The sequence below is a fragment of the Marmota flaviventris genome, chromosome 5 (genome assembly GCF_047511675.1).
Source record: "Marmota flaviventris isolate mMarFla1 chromosome 5, mMarFla1.hap1, whole genome shotgun sequence".
NCBI classification, from domain to species: domain Eukaryota; kingdom Metazoa; phylum Chordata; class Mammalia; order Rodentia; family Sciuridae; genus Marmota; species Marmota flaviventris.
Genome location: NC_092502.1, coordinates 70,688,710 through 70,706,683, shown reverse-complemented (window position 1 = coordinate 70,706,683; position 17,974 = coordinate 70,688,710). Strand labels below are relative to the sequence as shown.

The window sequence follows — 17,974 nt, the reverse complement described above, 5'->3', positions numbered from 1 at the left end:
GATCATTCTCACCCTCCCTTTCTCCCTCCAGTGTATGTGGTGGAAGACCAAAGAAGAGATGATGTGGGACCATCCACCTGCCTCACAGCTTGCTGGACTGCTCTCTGTTGCTGCTGCCTCTGGGACATGCTTACCTGATCAGCCCAGTCCTTCTGCCCTGACAGCTATGCCACCACCTCCGATGGGTGTGCCCACCCCGTCTCTTCTGATTGCTATGATAAGTGACTAGCTCCGCAGACACCTCTACCTTCCACACTATGGGATTCTAGATTAGTGAGGGTTGCTGCTGTTTAATTCAGTGACTTGATCTTTTTAATGTTCAAAATCCATTTCTTATTGATCTTTAACAAATGTGCTAAATGACTCTCCTTTTATTTTTTTGGCCAAAGGCTTAGTTATGAAATATATATATTTATAATTTTTAAATTATACATTCAGAGTAGTGATGAGATTTATTTAATACCACTGGATGATTTCTCTGCTAACACCCTGTAGTTTCAATAAATTTGTCCAAACCTCAGTTGTCTAAATTATTCCAAATAATTTAAGTATCTTGGGTCTGTGCTTCCTGAATTCTATTACCACTTCTAACTATTCGTCTGCTCACTAAAGCTGGTAAAAATATGGATAACTTAATTAGTGGACATGGTAAGGAGCAGCTTTCATTTTTCATTCTGGCCACTTCACCAATAGTGTGGATGTTATGAGGAAGGCAGGCTCCCAGACCAGGTGTCCTTCTGCTTCCTGGTGCCGCTCTGACAGTCTCAGGCAGAAGCATTCACCAGTACAGTTCAGATTTGCTTTTGCCATGGTCTAGGAAAGGAGCCAGCCTCTTGGTAACTGTGGGCTGTCCCAAGCCTGCTCTCTAGAAGCCCAGGAACCCGCAGTCACGTGGATTGTTCCTGCTGTTCCCACCCACTGCTTCCCTCTACCCAGCCATGTCACTCATCTCACCTTTGGCCACGGGGTGGCGCTGATCTGCCACAGAGTGAGTTCTACTGCAACAGCTGACAATTCCCTGCCAGCCTCTGCCTGTTGCAATTAGAAGTAATACTGTGCCAATATACATTTAGTTATTAGTTCAAAGCCATATTTTGAACCATCTCTTTTGTTTTATGATGTAAATGCCCCCACGATGCCATGGCTCAGAAGCACACTATTAAGTAGTACTCCCCACCCCCAGAATGCAGCACACTCCTAACCTCAAGAGCATATGTTGTGGCCAAATGTAGAAGTATTAGGAAAGGATGTTTTTAATATTTACTGTCCTTGTTTTTAATATATAATTTCTAGGTTTACTTAATTTAGATTTTAGTAATGACTGTATCTAACAACTGGCTTGTAACAAAATTTCTTAAGATTGGCGCTGTTTCTCCTTAGCAGGTCCAACTTCAACACATCACTGCCCCTAAGCCTCTCTCTGGCTTCAGAATCATAGTGTCCACCTTAGATACTGGCCAAAGGAGATGGACTTAGAGGTGCTGATTACTATTGAACTTTCTTTTGAAATGTTTGGGAGGAAGCAGGGAAAGGAATCTTGAGGCCAAGTGCCGCAGAGGAGCCATACTTAAGCTTCCTTCTCTGTGTGCTACACACAGGACCAGAAGTCAGGGATCAAAGAACCAAAAGGGAAAAGGGAAGAGGGCAAGATTCCACTCCACAACAAGGGAAGGGCTTCAATGAGAAGGAGATGCCACTGCCCCCTCTTCTTTCTCATCACTTGACGCAAGAAAAGCAGACAGCAGAGTAGGACAGAAGCTTTTTATTGGTCTGACCAGCTTGCCAAGTGGCAGGATCAGGCAGTGCTTCCCTATCTGCCCTGGCTCCCATCTTCCCTCTCCTGGGAGTTCATGGCTCACCTGCGGAGGGAAGAGTGTTCTGGACAGAAGTGGCAGGCAGAGCCAGGGGAAAGTTAAAGGGGTGGGACCTAAAAGGGGTTTGAGACAATACAGAAAATGTGGGGTTGCTAAGCCATCCAGATAAACATGTCCATCCATGGAGAGGGAAGCAGTTACCCTGCAAAGGCCCCTCCACCCTTGCCAGGAGGGGAGGTGTCAAGAGGAAGAGCTTCCCCCTAGAGGCTCCTACTGTGCCCTTCGTGCCATCAGCATCTCCCGGATGTTGTCCTCAGCTTCCTTAACACTCCGCTCCAGGTAGGACTTTTTCTGCTGCAATATGAGAAAGAAGGGTTAGGATCAGGGTGAACAGGCCAGGTTGGCAGATGCAGCTTTTATGCCCATAGGTTATGTCATCTCCTGTAATCAGTTCCAGGAGCATACTATCTACTGGAAGCAAGGTGTACCCACAGTGCTCCTGTCACCTGCCACCCACAGGTAGATCCCTGGGCAAGGAGAGGCAGTGGCCTGGAAGAGGAAGCAGAAATGCTCTGTGGAGGGCAGGCAGCTGAATTCTTCTTCCAGAAGGAAGTGGGCTCTAAAAATGGGCATCTTGATACATGAAGTTATACCAGACAAAGGCCAGGAAATTCCAGGACGAAGCTCCTGCCCACTAACAGACTGTCTCCTCTCAAGGTTTTCCATGGCTCAGGCCAGGAGCCCATAGCACACCAGTGCCACAAAGCGGACAGTGTACATTGGTCTGTCCAGTGGCCTTAGGCTTCTGTGAGTGCAGGGAGTCAGATCACAGTCTCACTGAGGCAGATGAGTCAGGGTGGAATCTGCTTTTCTAATGAAATTGCTGCCGCCAGGAATCCAGGACAGTGACACACCGACAAAAGCAGAAACCTTTTGGAAGTTTACCTCCTGCCCCATCTGGGTCCTAAATTAAAAGTCTCAACTTAGACAAAGAAATTTAATTCCTTTTAGAAGCTACATCTGGACCACTATTACAAAAGGTTAGTCAAAGGAAATGATGTGTGTACATTATTTGCCCTGTGCTCACCCCAGAAGTATGGTGGCTTTACCACACTGCTCCCTCCCTTGAGGACATAGTTGTGGCTGTATCCCTACCTAGCAAACATGAAATGAAGGCTTTTTTTTTTGAAGGAATAAGATTCATGTTCTGAAGGAATACTCAAAATTATGCCCTCCCACAGTGCATGCGACTGAGCCAGGCTGGAGGCAGTAATGTCTGCTCCAGGCAGCCCACGGGCCATCAATGCCCTCCTCAGCCCTTCTCCATTCATCCAAGTACCTAAAAATGACCTAGGGAAACCTGGGAAAGGCTGGGGCAGAAGGCAGGCAGCCACACATCACTACTTCAAGTGGCTCCACAGGCCCTGCTTAAAAACTGGTTGCCACTGCTGACATGGGTAAATCTAAACAATCTATTCCTCACTGCCTTTACCAGCAAACCTATCGGGTGCCTGGTGCACATGTCCCCATGTCTAACTTCTTCCACTCTGTCTAGATGTTTATTATATGATACATTCTGAGGCTTTTGCCTATAGGAGCCAAATGTCACAGGCAAGGCAAATCTTCATTGGTTTTGTGCGAAACTCTGACTCCTGCTTGTCCTTCCTAACTTCAAAATTTCTTTACTGCCAATTTGTGCGTACTTCCTTGTAATATAACAGGGGCTCTATAAAACTCACTGTGACTATGATAACAATTCAGTGACCACAAATGTATACTGTTGCTAAGGAATTTTATTTAATTACATTGCTAAACATGATATAGTTCTATCATCATGATAGCAGAGTGGGAACTTGAACTTCCTTTGATAAACAACCCTTAGACTTGTGAGTTAAAAAGAGGCACATCTTAATAACTCCTGACACACTGCTAAAGAATGTTCGCACTGGGTATTGTACAGAGGGGGACAGCAATCAGAGTGAGCAGCATACACCACCCTGGGCATCTTTAGCACATCTGAAAGTTAAGGGATGAGCTGGCAGAGGAAGCAGGATTTTCCCCTGCCATGGCCAGTGCGCAGGAACTGAAGTCTGCTGCATTCAATCCTGACCAGCTTGCAGTCACATCTGGCAAAACCATAAACCTGGAACATCATCAAGGCCTGTGTGCCCTACTGCCAGACCTCTGGTCAAATTCAGGTTTTATAATTCTCAGCTTTTAAAACGGTTTGTCCCATAACCTCTCTTCTTTTTGTCTTCCATTTTCATGAATTTTACCACCTGAAAATCCTAAGGTCTTCAAGTTTCAAACATTAATGCACATGATGCTTATCAATCTTTAATTAGTTTACATAAACTTAAATTCTTTTAAAAAATTAATTCCAACAGATGGGGCAGCCCTAGCACAGTGGGACACATTTTCCACTATTTCAATGTTCCTAACACATTCTCAAGCAGATCTAAGTCAAACCCAAACCTAAGAAAGGAGGTTGGACCATATTTCACAAACAGAACTAATTTCTGGTACCTGTGAACATGACCTTACTGGAAAGAGGGTCTTTGCACATACAACCAAGTTAAATCAAGGTCATACTGGATTACAGAAGACCCTAAACCCAATGTTTAATGTCCTTACAAGAAGGCCACGTGAAGGCAGGTATGAAGAGAAAGAGAACACCACACGTTGATGAAGGTAGAGACTGGAGTGACTGATCTACAAGAAAGCTAGAAGAGGCAAGGAAGGATTGTCCCCTAAATCTTTTGGAAGGAGCATGGCCCTATAATATCTTGATTTTGGACTCCAGGCCTCTAGAACTGTGAGAGAATAAATTTCTGTTGCTTTGCGCCACCAGTTTGTGTTAATAGGAAGCCATGAAAAGACTGCCCCCAGAGACAGTTTATCCCAAAGCTCTTCTGTAAGCCCCACTGAAATGCAGAGACCTGGGTAAATGTCCCTAAGAGTATACATGGCAGGATCATACTTATCCCAAAAATAAATGCCAGAATTACCAAATATAAATGTTATCAGAGGAAATGAAGAAAATTAAGGAGCCAGTGATTAAATTAACCTTTATCTTCCTTGAATCTCCATAGCTTATTTATGACACTATCAGTCAAGTCAGAAATTCTGTGAAATGCAGTCTTCATTTCTGTAAATGACAGCTCCATTTGTGCAACTGCTCTAGACAAGATCATTTTACATCATCCTTGAATCTTTCACACCCAACATTCAACCAAGCAACAAAACCTATTAGCTGAGTCTTAAAATGTCTCCAGAATCTGACCTTAAAGTTTAGCTTCCTAGGAAGTTTCCTTTTTTCTGCTCTTTGCCCTTCAGTTCCTTTTCCACTGTGACCAGTCATCTCTTAACACTTAAAAGCCCTTCAGTGGCTTCCCATCTTAAGCATAAAAGGCAAAGCTCTGTCATTTGGGGGCTGCTAAAACAAAATACCATAGACTGAGTGGCTTATAAACAACAGAAATTTATTGCTTACAGTTCTGAAGGCTGGATGTCCAATACCAAGAATGATTCAGTACTAGTGAGGGCCTGCCTTCTGGTTCAGATAGTGCCTTCTCACTGGATCCTCACATAGTGGGAAGGCAAACGAGCTCCCCTGGCCTCTTCTTATAAGGGCACTAATCCTATTCAAAGGACTCCACCCTCATGATCAAATCACCTCCCCAATGTGCCATCTCCTAACATCACCACAGATTAGGTTTCAACATATGAATCTGGTGATAGGGGGTAGGGAGAATACAAACATTCAGATTTCCTGCTTTTCAACTGTGGGAAAGCCATGCATGGTCTTGCTCTCGGCTAAGTCTCTAACTTTTGACACCTCTCCCCTCATTGCTTCGGCTCCAGCCACACTGGCCTCTGTGCTGTTCCTCCAGCCTACCAGGTTTATGTTTCTGACAGGTGTCTGCCCTTTGCTACTCTCTCTGTGTAGGAAACTGCTTCCCCAGATACCCATCAACCTTTATTTGCTCCCTCAATTCCTTCAGGGCTTTCTCAAGTGCAGCCTTATCTGAAAGACCCTCTTGATTACATGCCATCCCATATTCCCTAGTCTCCTTATCCAGATTTCTCTCAGTAGCACTTATCACTACCTAAAATGATATTTGTTGGCTTCCATAATGAGAAAGGTCCACAAGGGAAGGACTTTTTGGTTTCATGATACACTTCTACTGTCTAGAAGAATGGCTGGTACACAACAGAAACTTGTCCCTTACTAAATATAGTGCATTATTTCGGGAATATGATGTCTAAAGATTTAACTTGGACACACATTGATATTTTCCTCCTAATTAAATAAATGAGGAACGTGTACCTGAGGAAGCAAAGACAGAAACTGACCATCCTTCTTTGTAATGGTCTTTGGGTTTTGGCATTGCCCTCTTAACCTCTTGCCCCCCAGATTTTATATAATTAATATATATATATATATATATATATATGACTCAATCTCACTGATCCCAGGGGGAACATCTCTACTCAAAAGAATAGGCCCTGAGGGTCAGGTTCTTAGGCTTTAGTAGGTGGTCTTGGAAAACTACAAAACAAACCATCTCAATTCCCCACGTCCTGAACTCTGAAATCCTTAACAGCTTCACTTGGAGTTGGCTTCAGGGCTGCTATAAGCCGTACAGGGACAACAACTCTTTTATAAGCTCCAGGGCACAAGTGGAGCTCACACCTTCACCAGCAGTCCTAGAAAGGCCTGTGCAGTTCTCACTACAGTCTCTTTCTGTGCAATCTCCCTCAGAACCCTGTACCTAGGAAATTCTACAGTGACAACAAACCACAAAGCTCTGGGTGTAGCGACATTCTTGTGAGGCCTTGTCCTGATGAGAAATTCTGAGATTTCCTGTGGGGCTCAGCATCACCAGGGGAAGTGACATTGCTCGAGTCATTGCTCATCAACCTGAGGTTCTTTTTCTGGGAGACAGACTGAGGGGCTGGCATTTCATACTCATCCCCTTTCAAAGGGAAGAAGCTCAAGTCCCTAGAATTTTCCTGATATTACACAATCTCTCAAATAGACTCCTGAGGTAATGCATCTTGTGGTGCTGTATCTATAGACTTTTTTCTTTTCTTAGGAACTTTGTCTCCAAGCTCTCCTTCTCTAAATTATTATTATTCTCCTGTCTGTCATGCCTTAGGATATAAAAGTTTTTCCTCTCTGATTCTCTATTTTTCCATTTATAAAATGAGAATTCAGACAATATCAGTGTGTCCTGCTCTTTCCCCAATTTTTCTTTAGTCACAGAATCCTTTCTTCTAATGAACTCTTGTCTTAAAGACTAAACAAATAAAACAAGTAAAATGGAGCTCAGAGGAAAAGGGAGACATGGTGAACCAAAGTAGCTCTTCTGGCTGGCCCCCCACCTCCAATCCAAGCTACAGGCGCAACACACAAGGCAGTCTTAGGTTTTCTGTCTTTGGTGATCTGTGAAAGAGATTTTCTGCTTTGAGTCTCGCCTACCATGGCCACATACTTCTCCCTTGTGTTGACTCCAAGCTTCCAGCTTCTGTAGACCCCTGCCAACTTTAATTAAAACAACAACAACAACAAAAAAAAAAAACGAAGTAAGGGCTACCTTCTCACTGCCTCTCCCATGATTTCCAAGTCAAAAGCCCAAGAGCCCCACTGACTGTCTTCTCTGTCACAGAACTGTAGTGGTTGGAAGGTGCCAGCTGCCTGTCATGGGAGAGTTTAGCAAGAGGCCAAGAACTCACTGGGGGCTGTAGAGGCCTGTCTTGGCAAACAGGAAGCAAAACGAGGAAGGCTGGTGGAGCAAAAGGGAAAAGAGAAAAAAAGAAAGGCGACAAGGCACAAGCAGAGAAATCAGAAAGGGAAATGAAGGGAGAGGAGGGATTGTGGTCACCAGGAGCAGGGTAGAGCTCTGGCAGAATAAGTGCTCCCATGACCTAAACAGGTGAGGAGCACTCAGCAGAGAGAAAGCAGGTGAAGCCTGACCCCAGATTTGATGCTAAGAGAGCTCAGGTCACAACCATTTGTGAACTCACCAGGTACATCTACTTTACTACTTGAGGCCACCCTAGGCTCTATGCTAACTGCTGAACTATAGTGCTGGGAGACAAGCTCAAAGAAAGACAAAGCAAGCTTAGACATGGAGCAAAAGACTAAAGAGAAAGCTCAGTCCCTGAATCTTCTAGAAATTCTTTTAGAAATACCATTCATATTTTTCCTTATTTTTCTCCCAGGTGTGGTTGACCTGCCAAGAGACTGATACTGCTACTGTGTGGTATCAGACTCCCAGACCCTTTCTGTGATCAACCTCCAACTCAAATCTGCCATGACTGCCACAGTCTGGCTGGGCACAATTCAGGAGCCACTTGTCAAAAGAAACGACCTTTATTTTTAGAACACACACACCACACCACACAGCTCCTCAGGAAAACCCTCAGAGCCCAACTGCCACCACCGGCTTCCCACAAGCCTCTCAACCTCCCCCACTCCTCCTGCTCTTGAGGCCAATTGGCTGGGAAACAGCTCAATGAGCATCACCGCAGAGGAGCCAATCAGTTGGCAGCTAGAAGTTTGCTGGGGCCGCTATGAGCCAATCATCAGCTGGCAGCTGGAAGTTTGCTGGGGCCCCTTCAGCTGTGGCTCTCAACACATGACAAACCTCTACTACACAGTAGAGCACATTAAAGCAGATAGACACACTGGGGTGACAGGGTAATCTTACTTCTTCCAAACCACAGAGGTAAGCTACTTGGTTTCCCTATAATTTAGGTGACCTCTACTTACTGCTATTCTCCCTAACACTCGAACCCCATTTGAGTCCCAGGCCTCTGACAATCAAGGAAGACAAAGAAGAAAGATCGATCATAGCTAAGTGTAGGGCCAGGAATGGCAACTGTTCCAATGTATGTGGCACTGACGAGACTTCATCCAAAGAATCACTGCACTTGGGAGTACCAAGCTGAAAAGCAATGATGACAATTCAGTAAATCATGTCAAGAGATAGCATTGAAGTAGGTCAGGATATTTAGTTCAGTAGATTAAGGGTAGAAGGAACCTGATCACTACCTTGTATATCTAAAGCAATGGCTCTTTAAAGTGTGATTAATATACCAGAAGCATCAGCATCACCCAAGAACTTGTCAGAAATGTACATTCTTGAGCCCCAACTCAGACCCACTAAATAAGAAACTCTGGGTGGAGTCCAACAATCTGTTTTTACAGCCTTCCAGGTGCTTCTGAGGCACACTAAAGTAAGAAAGCCACTGCTCTAAATCAGAAGTCAGCAATTTTTTTCTATGAAGAGCCAGATAATAAATATTTCAGTCTTTGTGGAGCTGTGTGACTACTCACCTCTGCCACTGTAGCACAAAACCAACCATAGACTATGTGCAAATCAATGGGTATGGCATCAGTAATGGACACAACTGTGCTTCCAGACCACAAAAACAGGTAGCAGGCTGGATCTGGCCAGCAGCCTATAATTTACCAATCTCTCTTCTTAAAAAAAGATGGAGTTTTAAGGGTAGAATTGAGTACAACCAGTAGAGATTTCAGAGACTTTAAATTGTCAATGCAAGTTATCTAATAAAAGCGTAAGTTTCCATTCATTCAGCTCGCTGTCAAACCATCTCTCACTCTTTTTCCTTCAACAACCCTGGTTCTTGAAATTCACAGCATCATGCACGCCCAGATAATTCCCCCTCCAATAGGCTGGTTTTTATCCCTTCTTCATCAATGGCTCGTCTTCCTCCATACCACTGATTATACAATGAAAGTTAACTTCCACTAGAATGCACATGATCCATCCAATACATGACCTCTTCTTCCCTCACAATTTTTACTTTACACCACTTCAGCCACCCAGTCCAAAGCACATAGATCTTGTCAATAATACCAGTAATTGCACTACCTTTCAAATTTCAATTTCACCACCACTACCTCATATTCTTTCAGTCACTTCTATCCAATACTTTTCACCCAGCATTTCTTTAGCTTCATCACTCAACAAGTTTCTCACTGTTCATTATATTTTCACAGCCTTTTTCCCTCTTACACAGATTAGCTTCCATGGTCCATCATTTATATTTATTCTCCTTGTATATACCATATCTCTTTTTTTTTAATTTTTTATTGTGGGTTGTTCAAAACATTACAAATTTCTTGACATATCATATCCATATCTCTTTTGCTGCCCCCCCCCACATCTGTCGCACTTACCTTGGCAAAATGCCAACACCAGGTTAAACCCAACCACCCACACAGTCCATGCCTATACCTAACAGCAGAATGTTGCTGAAAGAACACACTTAACTGTGACAAATGGTCTTGCTTAAAATTCAGGGCCATGAATATCAAACAGGCACTTAACACTGTCAGATATGTTCACTGTCTGCTCTCCAAAACAACAATTTCAAAATTTGTCTTGTCTCCTCAAATCTCCTATACCAGCTAAGAAAATAAAAGCAATCAGTCACTCTTCTTCCCACTACTAAATCTACTAACTGACTATGCTTATATACAGAGTCTCCTTTCCTTATTGTTGAAATGTACAGTGTCCTTGTGTTTTTAAAGGAATCAAAACAATTAGATGTTTTGATTAGAATCAAAAACCATCTTCAATTTAGATGGTGATTCCATCCCTATGTACCTTCTCAAAAATTTAACTCCCAAAGTTATCCTTTCTTCTTAGTCTTTATTTCTTTCTCTGCAAGATCCTTCTTGGTGAGGCAAACCATTACAAATTCCTCTTGACCTGACGGCCCCTTTTTCTCCCCTCCTCTTCGTAGCAAAACCTTTTTATTTATTTATTTGTTTGTTGGTTGGTTGGTTGTTGATAGACCTATATTTTATCTATTTATGCGTTGCTGAGAACCGAACTCAGTGCCTCACACATGCCAGGCAAGTGCACTAACGCTGAGCCCCAGCCCCAGCCCTTTAGCAAAGCTTTTTGAGCCAACTGTTTTTAATAGCTGCCTCCACTTCTACTTGCTCCTCAGCCCTCTCCAACCATGATTCCACCTGGCATACTAAACTAACTGTAGTCCAGGCCCAGTGACCTTTATGTTGCCCAAAGCATGGGCCACTTCTCTATTATTATCTAACTTGATCTCTTGACAGTATTAAAAAAGAGAGAGAGAGAGAGAGAAGAGAAAGACTTTGTTAAGTCTCAGGGACCAAACCCAGGGTTTCATGCATGCTAGGCAAGCATTCTATCATTAAGCTACACCTTCAGCTCTTTTTTATTTTTTGAGACAAGAGTCTCACTAAGTTGCCCAGGCTGACATCAAACTTGCAATCCTCCTGCCTCAGCCTCCAGAGTAGGCTGGGATTACAGGTGTGCATGCCTCTACACAATCCTTGAAATATCTCCTTCTCTTAGTTTTCATAGCACCACATCGCACTTTCTTCCTACAGAAAGTTCCCCTTGCCTACTAATAGCTCCTCCTCTGCTCAAATTCCAATGCTGGTACTTTCTAGGAAGCTGATCTGGAACTCCTTTCTTTCAGGGACACCTCTTGGACATGCTCAGTCATCTCATACCTTTGAAAACCATTATGACTCCCAAATTTATATCTCCAACCCTCCAACATGTTTAAAACACACACAACTGATTTACAATCACCTCACTCCCTTCCCATTTCCCCCATCTCAGTGAATGGCACTCATCCAACTGCTTAATTTAAAATACAAAAAAGATCACGTTCAAAATGCTTGGAAAACAGGAACATACCTCAACATTGTAAAGGCAATCTATGCTAAACCCCAGGCCAACATCATTCTAAATGGAGAAAAATTGAAAGCATTTCCTCTAAAAACTGGAACAAGACAGGGATGCCCTCTGTCACCACTTCTATTCAACCTCATTCTTGAAACTCTAGCCAGAGCAATCAGACAGACAAAAGAAATTAAAGGGATAAGGATAGGGGGAAAAGGACTCAAATTATCACTATGTGCAGACAATATGATTCTATACCTAGAAGACCCAAAACATTCCACCAGAAATCTCCTAGAACTAATAAATGAATTCAGCATCTCTAGCAGTTAGAGAAATGCAAATCAAAACTACTCTAAGATTTCATCTCACTCCAGTCAGAATGGCAGCAATTAAGAACACAACAATAAGTGTTGGTGAGGATGTGGGGGAAAAGACACGCTGGTGGGACTGCAAACAGGTGCAGCCCATCTGGAAAGCAGTATGGAGGAAATTCCTTGGAAAACTTGGAATGGAACCACAAAGTAGCAAAGTAGCTAGATACAAAATCAACACCCATAAATCAAAGGCATTTCTGTACATCAGTGACAAATCCACTGAAAGTGAAACTAGGAAAACCACCCCATTTACAGAAGCCTCAAAAAAAGTAAAATACTTGGGAATACATTTAAAGAGATGGAAGACCTCTACAATGAAAACTACAACACACTAAAGAAAGAAATTAAAGAAGATCTTAGAAGATGGAAAGATCTACCTTGTTCTTGGATAGGCAAATTAATATTGTCAAAATGACCACACTACCAAAAGCACTATACAGATTCAATGCAATCTCAATCAAAATCCCAATGGCATTCCTTATAGAAATAGGGCAATTATGAAATCATCTGGAAAAATAAGAGACCCAGATTAGCCAAAGCAATCCTTAGCAAGAAGAATGAAGCTGGTGGCAATACTATTCCAGACCTAAAACTATACTACAGAGCAATAGTAACTAAAACAGCATGGTAATGGCACCAAAATAGACCTGTAAACCAGTGGTACAGACTAGAGGACACAGAGTCTAACCCACATAACTTCAGTTATCTTATATTAAGGTGCCAAAAACGTACATTGGAGAAAAGATAGCCTCTTCAACAAATGGTGCTGGGAAAACTGGAAATCCACATGTAACAAAATGAAATTAAACCTCTATCTCTCACCATGCACAAAACTCAACTCAAAGTGGATCAAGGTCTTAGGAATTAAACCAGAGACCTTGCACCTAATGGAAGAAAAAGTAGGCCCAAATTTCCATCATGTCAGATTAGGCCCCAATTTTCTTAAAAAAAACTCCTGTAGTGCAAGAATTAAAACCAAGAATCAATAAATGGGGTGGATTCAAACTAAAAAGCTTCTTCTCAGCAAGAGAAACAATAATGAGGTGAATAGAGAGCCTACAGAATGGGAGCAAATCTTTACCACAAACACATCAGATAGAGCACTAATCTCTAGGACTTATAAAGCACTCAAAAACCAAAAACACCAAAAAAGCAAATAACCCAATCAATAAATGGGCCAAGGACCTGAACAGACACTTCTCAGAAGAGGATATACAATCAACCAACAAACATATGAAGAAACGCTCAACATCTCTAAGCTGTTAGAGAAATGCAAATCAAAACTACTCTAAGATTTCATCTCACTCCAGTTAGAATGGCAGCAAGTAAGAACACAACAATAAGTGTTAGTGGGATATGGGGGAAAATGCACACTGGTGGGACTGCAAACAGGTGAAGCCCATCTGGAAAGCAGTATGGAGGAAATTCCTTGACCCAGCTATCCCACTCCTTGGTTTATACACAAAGGACTTAAAAACAGCATACTACAGGGATACAGCCTCATCACTATTTATAGCAGCACAATTCACAACAGCTGAATCATGGAACCAACTAGATACCCTTCAGTAGATGAATGGATATGATATATACACAATCGAACATTACTCAGCATTAAAGAGAATAAAATCATGGCATTTGCAGGTAAATGGATGGAGTTGGAGAATATAATGCTAAGTGAAGCAAGCCAATCCCCCAAAAAACAAAGGCCAAATGTTTTCTTTGATATGAAGATGCAGATGCATAATGGTGATTGGCATGGGGGGGGTACGGAGGGGCATGGGAGGAATGGAGGACCTTTGTAGGGCAAAGAGGAGGGAGGGGAGAGGAGGGGGTAAGGGAGTAGAAATGATGGTGGAATGAATTAGACATCATTACCTTAAGTATAAGACATGAATGGTGTGTAAATACTTCGTGTACAATCAGCGTCTTGAAAAATTGTGCTCTATATGTGTAATATGAAATGGACTGCATTCTGCCATCATGTATAACAAATCAGAATAAAAAAAAATAAATAAATAAAAAGCCAACAACAACAACAACAAAAATAAACACAAAAAGAGCTGGTCATGGTGGTACATACTTGTAATTCAAGCAACTCAGGATTCTGAGCCAAGAAGATTGCAAGTTCAAGACCAGCCTCAGCATCTTAAAGAGGCCCTAAGCAACTTGAGCAAGACCCTGTCTCTAAATAAAAATATAAACAAGGGTTGGGGGTGTGGTTCAGTGGTTAAGTACCCCTGGGTTCAATTCCTGGTACCAAATAAATAAATAGGACTGGAGATATGGCTCGGTGGTTAAGAGCCTCTGGATTTAATCCCCAGTACCAAAAGTTACCAAAAAAAAAAAAAAAAACCAGGAGCTATCCCTGATTTCCTTCCCCCGACCCAAACTCTATCTCCCTCACCAGCAAATATTAATTTACTTCTAATATATCATTAGCAACTCATACTAATTTACTTCCAATGTATTCCCAAACCATACTCTTCTTTCTAACTCCATTACTACCATCCTAGTCCAAACTCCATTATGTCTTATTTTGGAAATCTGTCATGGCTACCTTAACATGCAAATCAGGTTAATCTCTCGGCTTAAACCCTCTGCTAGCTGGGCACAGTGGCGCATGCCTGTAATCCCAGCAGCTCAGGGGGCTGAGACAGGAGGATCGCAAGTTCAAAGCCAGCCTCAGCAATTCAGTGAGGTGCTAAGAGACCCTGTCTCTAAATAAAATACAAAATAGGGCTGAGGATGTGGCTCAGTGTTCAAGTGCCCCCGAGTTCAATCCATGATACAAAACAAAACAAAACATGCTGGCTTCCCTGTCCCACTTAGAATAAAATCCAAACTTCTTAACCTGGCCAGTAAGACTGTACATGATCTGGTCCCTGTCAACCACATTGCCACATTCCCCTCTCATTTGCTTAAATAACTCCACCCAACTTATTCCTATCTTAAGACATTTTACTACATATACCTTCCACCTGGAATGTTCTTCTTCAAGGTACTTTTAAGAGGCTAGCTGCTTCTTTTTATTTTATTGGCTGAAATTTCACCCTGATAAGGCCTTTCCTGAAGGCTCAAATAAAAGCAGTTACCATTTACTCTCTAAAATACCATCTTCACTATAAGAGAGTATCTTGCTTAGTTCTTGTTTGCATCTCAGTGTAAGTTCCATAAAACTAGGGAATCTTGTCTGATTTGATTAATGCTTCACTAGCACAGAATTCATTATACCAACATTTACTGAACATCCAAAATTATGTTTCAGAGAAGTTTTGGATGCTCTAATGTGCATGAGGACTGGGATTAGAGCAGTGAACAAGTTACCCCCATGTTCACTATCAAAGGACACATGGACATTGAACTAAATAAGGGGTCTGAGGGAAAGCACAATGTAATGGAAGAAACACCTGATATAATCAAAGAAACCACAGAGGCACTTTTGAACTTGGATCTGAAGGATGAGAAAGAATTAACTAAGTGGAGAGGTTCAAGTTGGAAGAAAAGGAGCAATTCTAGAGTAATGGAGCAGCATGTACAAAAGGTCAAAATGGTACATGGCATGTTTGGGGAATTAAATGATGGTTAGTAAAATTGAAGTGTGGAGAAAGAATGAATGAGTAGAGGGATGAGGCTAATAAGACTTAGTCAAATCATGCAACTGTCTCCCCCCCCCCCCCCGCCGTACCGGGGGGATTGAACTCAAGGGCACTTAACCACAGCTATATCCACAGCCCTTTTGTATCTTTTATTTTGAGCCGAGGTCTCGATAAGTTGCTGAGGCTGGCTTTGAATTCACAATCCTCCTGCCTCAGCCTCCTAAATTGCTAAAATTACAGGTATGTGCCACCATATCCAGCTTACTCCCACATTTTTTTATTGGTGCATTATAAAGGCATTCATGCAGGATCTCAACATATTAAATCTTGGTGTTTAATAGGCAATAGAAAGTCACTAGGTTTTAAGCAAAAGTAACAAAAAAATCAAATCTCCATCGAAAGAGTCTCACTCTGGCTGAAGCATAATAAATTAGAACACTGCTTCCACAGAGTGCTCTATGAGTCATGAAGAGGTAGTAGATGGTAGTCAAGATACTGATCCCTGTGGCCCCTGGAGCAGCTGCCTCCAACTCTGAGTACTCTTGCCCAGTTACCCCAGGGAATCGTGCAAATACAATTTTCTGGGTGCTATGATGTAAAAAAGATTAAGAAGGACTAGGTTAGAGACTACAAGTGTTGAGTACTGGAAAACAATTAGGAGGCCAATGCAAAACAGTATTTGGAAAAAAGAGTACGGTGGTTACAGTGGAAATGGAAAAAAAGCAGATTTAAGAAATAACCTTCATTAGGGATCAGAAATTGGGGGGAGGGGTACAATGTCAAGAACGACCTCCTAGCTGGGCACAGTGGCACAAGCCTGTAATCCCAGATACTCAGGAGGCTGAGGCAGAAGGATCTCAAATTCGAGGCCAGCATATGCTCTTAACAGATCCTGACTCAAAATATATGAAAGGCTGGGAATGTAGCTCAGTGATAAAGAATTCCTGAGTTCAAGCCTCTGAATTGCGAAAAGAATGATCTACCAATATGCCTTGCTTGGGCTTGCACACTGGCTGAGTGTTGTCTTTCACCAAGATAAGGAATCCAGGATCCACTGAAACATGGACCAAGTTTAAAAGGGAGTATTATGAGTTTTGTTTGCACCCTACTAAATTCAAGTTTACGTAAAAAGAAGAATAGATTGGCTCTGAAGTTCACAGAAGCAATCTGGGCTAGAGATACAATTTTGCATAAGAGTAGGACCTGAAGTTGTAAGAATAGATGAAATTCATAGAATAAGAGGACTCAGCCTTAAAAACTGTAAGGCTGGAAGGAAGAAGAGGAACTAGCAAATAATACTAACAAGGAGAAAAACTGTGTCAAAAATACCAGGAGATGAGTAGTTCAGAAAAAAGGATGCAACAGCTAGAAATCACTAGATGGGTTTAAATAAGGAACAGTTATAATAGCACAACAGAAATGGCCAGGGGCTAGATAGGGATATCACATGGCCTCTAGGATATCTTCCAACTTGAGACCGGACCCTAAAGTTCCCTGAAAGAAAATTAGCTTATATTGTAAGTGATACAGATGAGCCTCTTGAGTCATGCACATGCAATACAGTGTAAGGGCAAATAATTTTACTTCCTATGCTCAAGGAGACACGTTTTATACGGCCCAACACGAAGTTATAGAAGCATCAGTATAATTATACCTAAAGAAATACTGAAAGGGACTGAAATGCTATGTTCAAGAAGGAAATTAAGGAGCCAAGAGAATGTTCTTCAAGAGACCACACAATACCACATCTGAGAATTCTGTGCAGTGCAAATGTACTAAAAGGATAGTAAACATGACATCTATATTTGTTTCAAGAATTGAGCAAAAAAATCAGGAAAAAGAAGGACCAACAGAACTACCAATATCACCACCAAGAAACCCAACCCTGCAATCTGTTTCCTTTCTCAAACAAACTCAACATTAGAGCCTACACAGAACAGGCTTCTAAATCCCATCACAGAAGAAAAAAAAAATGTGTCCAGTACATAATAAAGAAACATGAAAACACATTTTATAAAAATCAAGAAATTCTTGATGTTATTTTTCTTTTTTTCTACAATTAAAAACCCCAAATATTTTTAATAATAAGAAGGACCAAAGGGACTGTGAAAACTACCAAATGAGCAGATAATAATAATACAAAAAAGTCCCAATATTTCATCTTTAATCTGTCCTAGTCTTGAAGGAGAGCTACAGAATGAAGTCAGCAGCACAGCAGTGGAGTTTGACCTGCAGGCAAGGTAAGGGACAGGCAAATTAGGGTGTGTCTGCTGTTGAAAGAGGAAGGAAGGGCAACACCTTGCATTCTTAGAAGTGGAGGTGTAACTGACTCAACTCAGTTGAAGGCAGGATAACAGGAAGGTATGTGTGGCCAAAACCTGGAGTCACTCTAAGCCTGCTCTCTGCTCAAAGCAATCCAGAATTCCTATCTTCTTACAACTCAACAACAAAAAGACAAAGACTTTTGTTAAAAAAAAAAA

The 17,974-nt window shown here is 42.0% G+C and overlaps 1 protein-coding gene across 1 annotated transcript in view; it reads right to left on the bottom strand.

The window, feature by feature from the left end:
- Nucleotides 1-1,747: 1,747 nt before the first annotated feature.
- Pfdn1 (prefoldin subunit 1) overlaps nucleotides 1,748-17,974 on the bottom strand; it is a 57,731-nt gene continuing 41,504 nt past the window's right edge. The window contains exon 4 of the mRNA XM_027927902.2: nucleotides 1,748-2,168. Coding sequence (XP_027783703.1) covers nucleotides 2,085-2,168 — 84 coding nt within the window. The 3' untranslated portion in view covers nucleotides 1,748-2,084. The remainder of the gene's footprint in view (nucleotides 2,169-17,974) is intronic.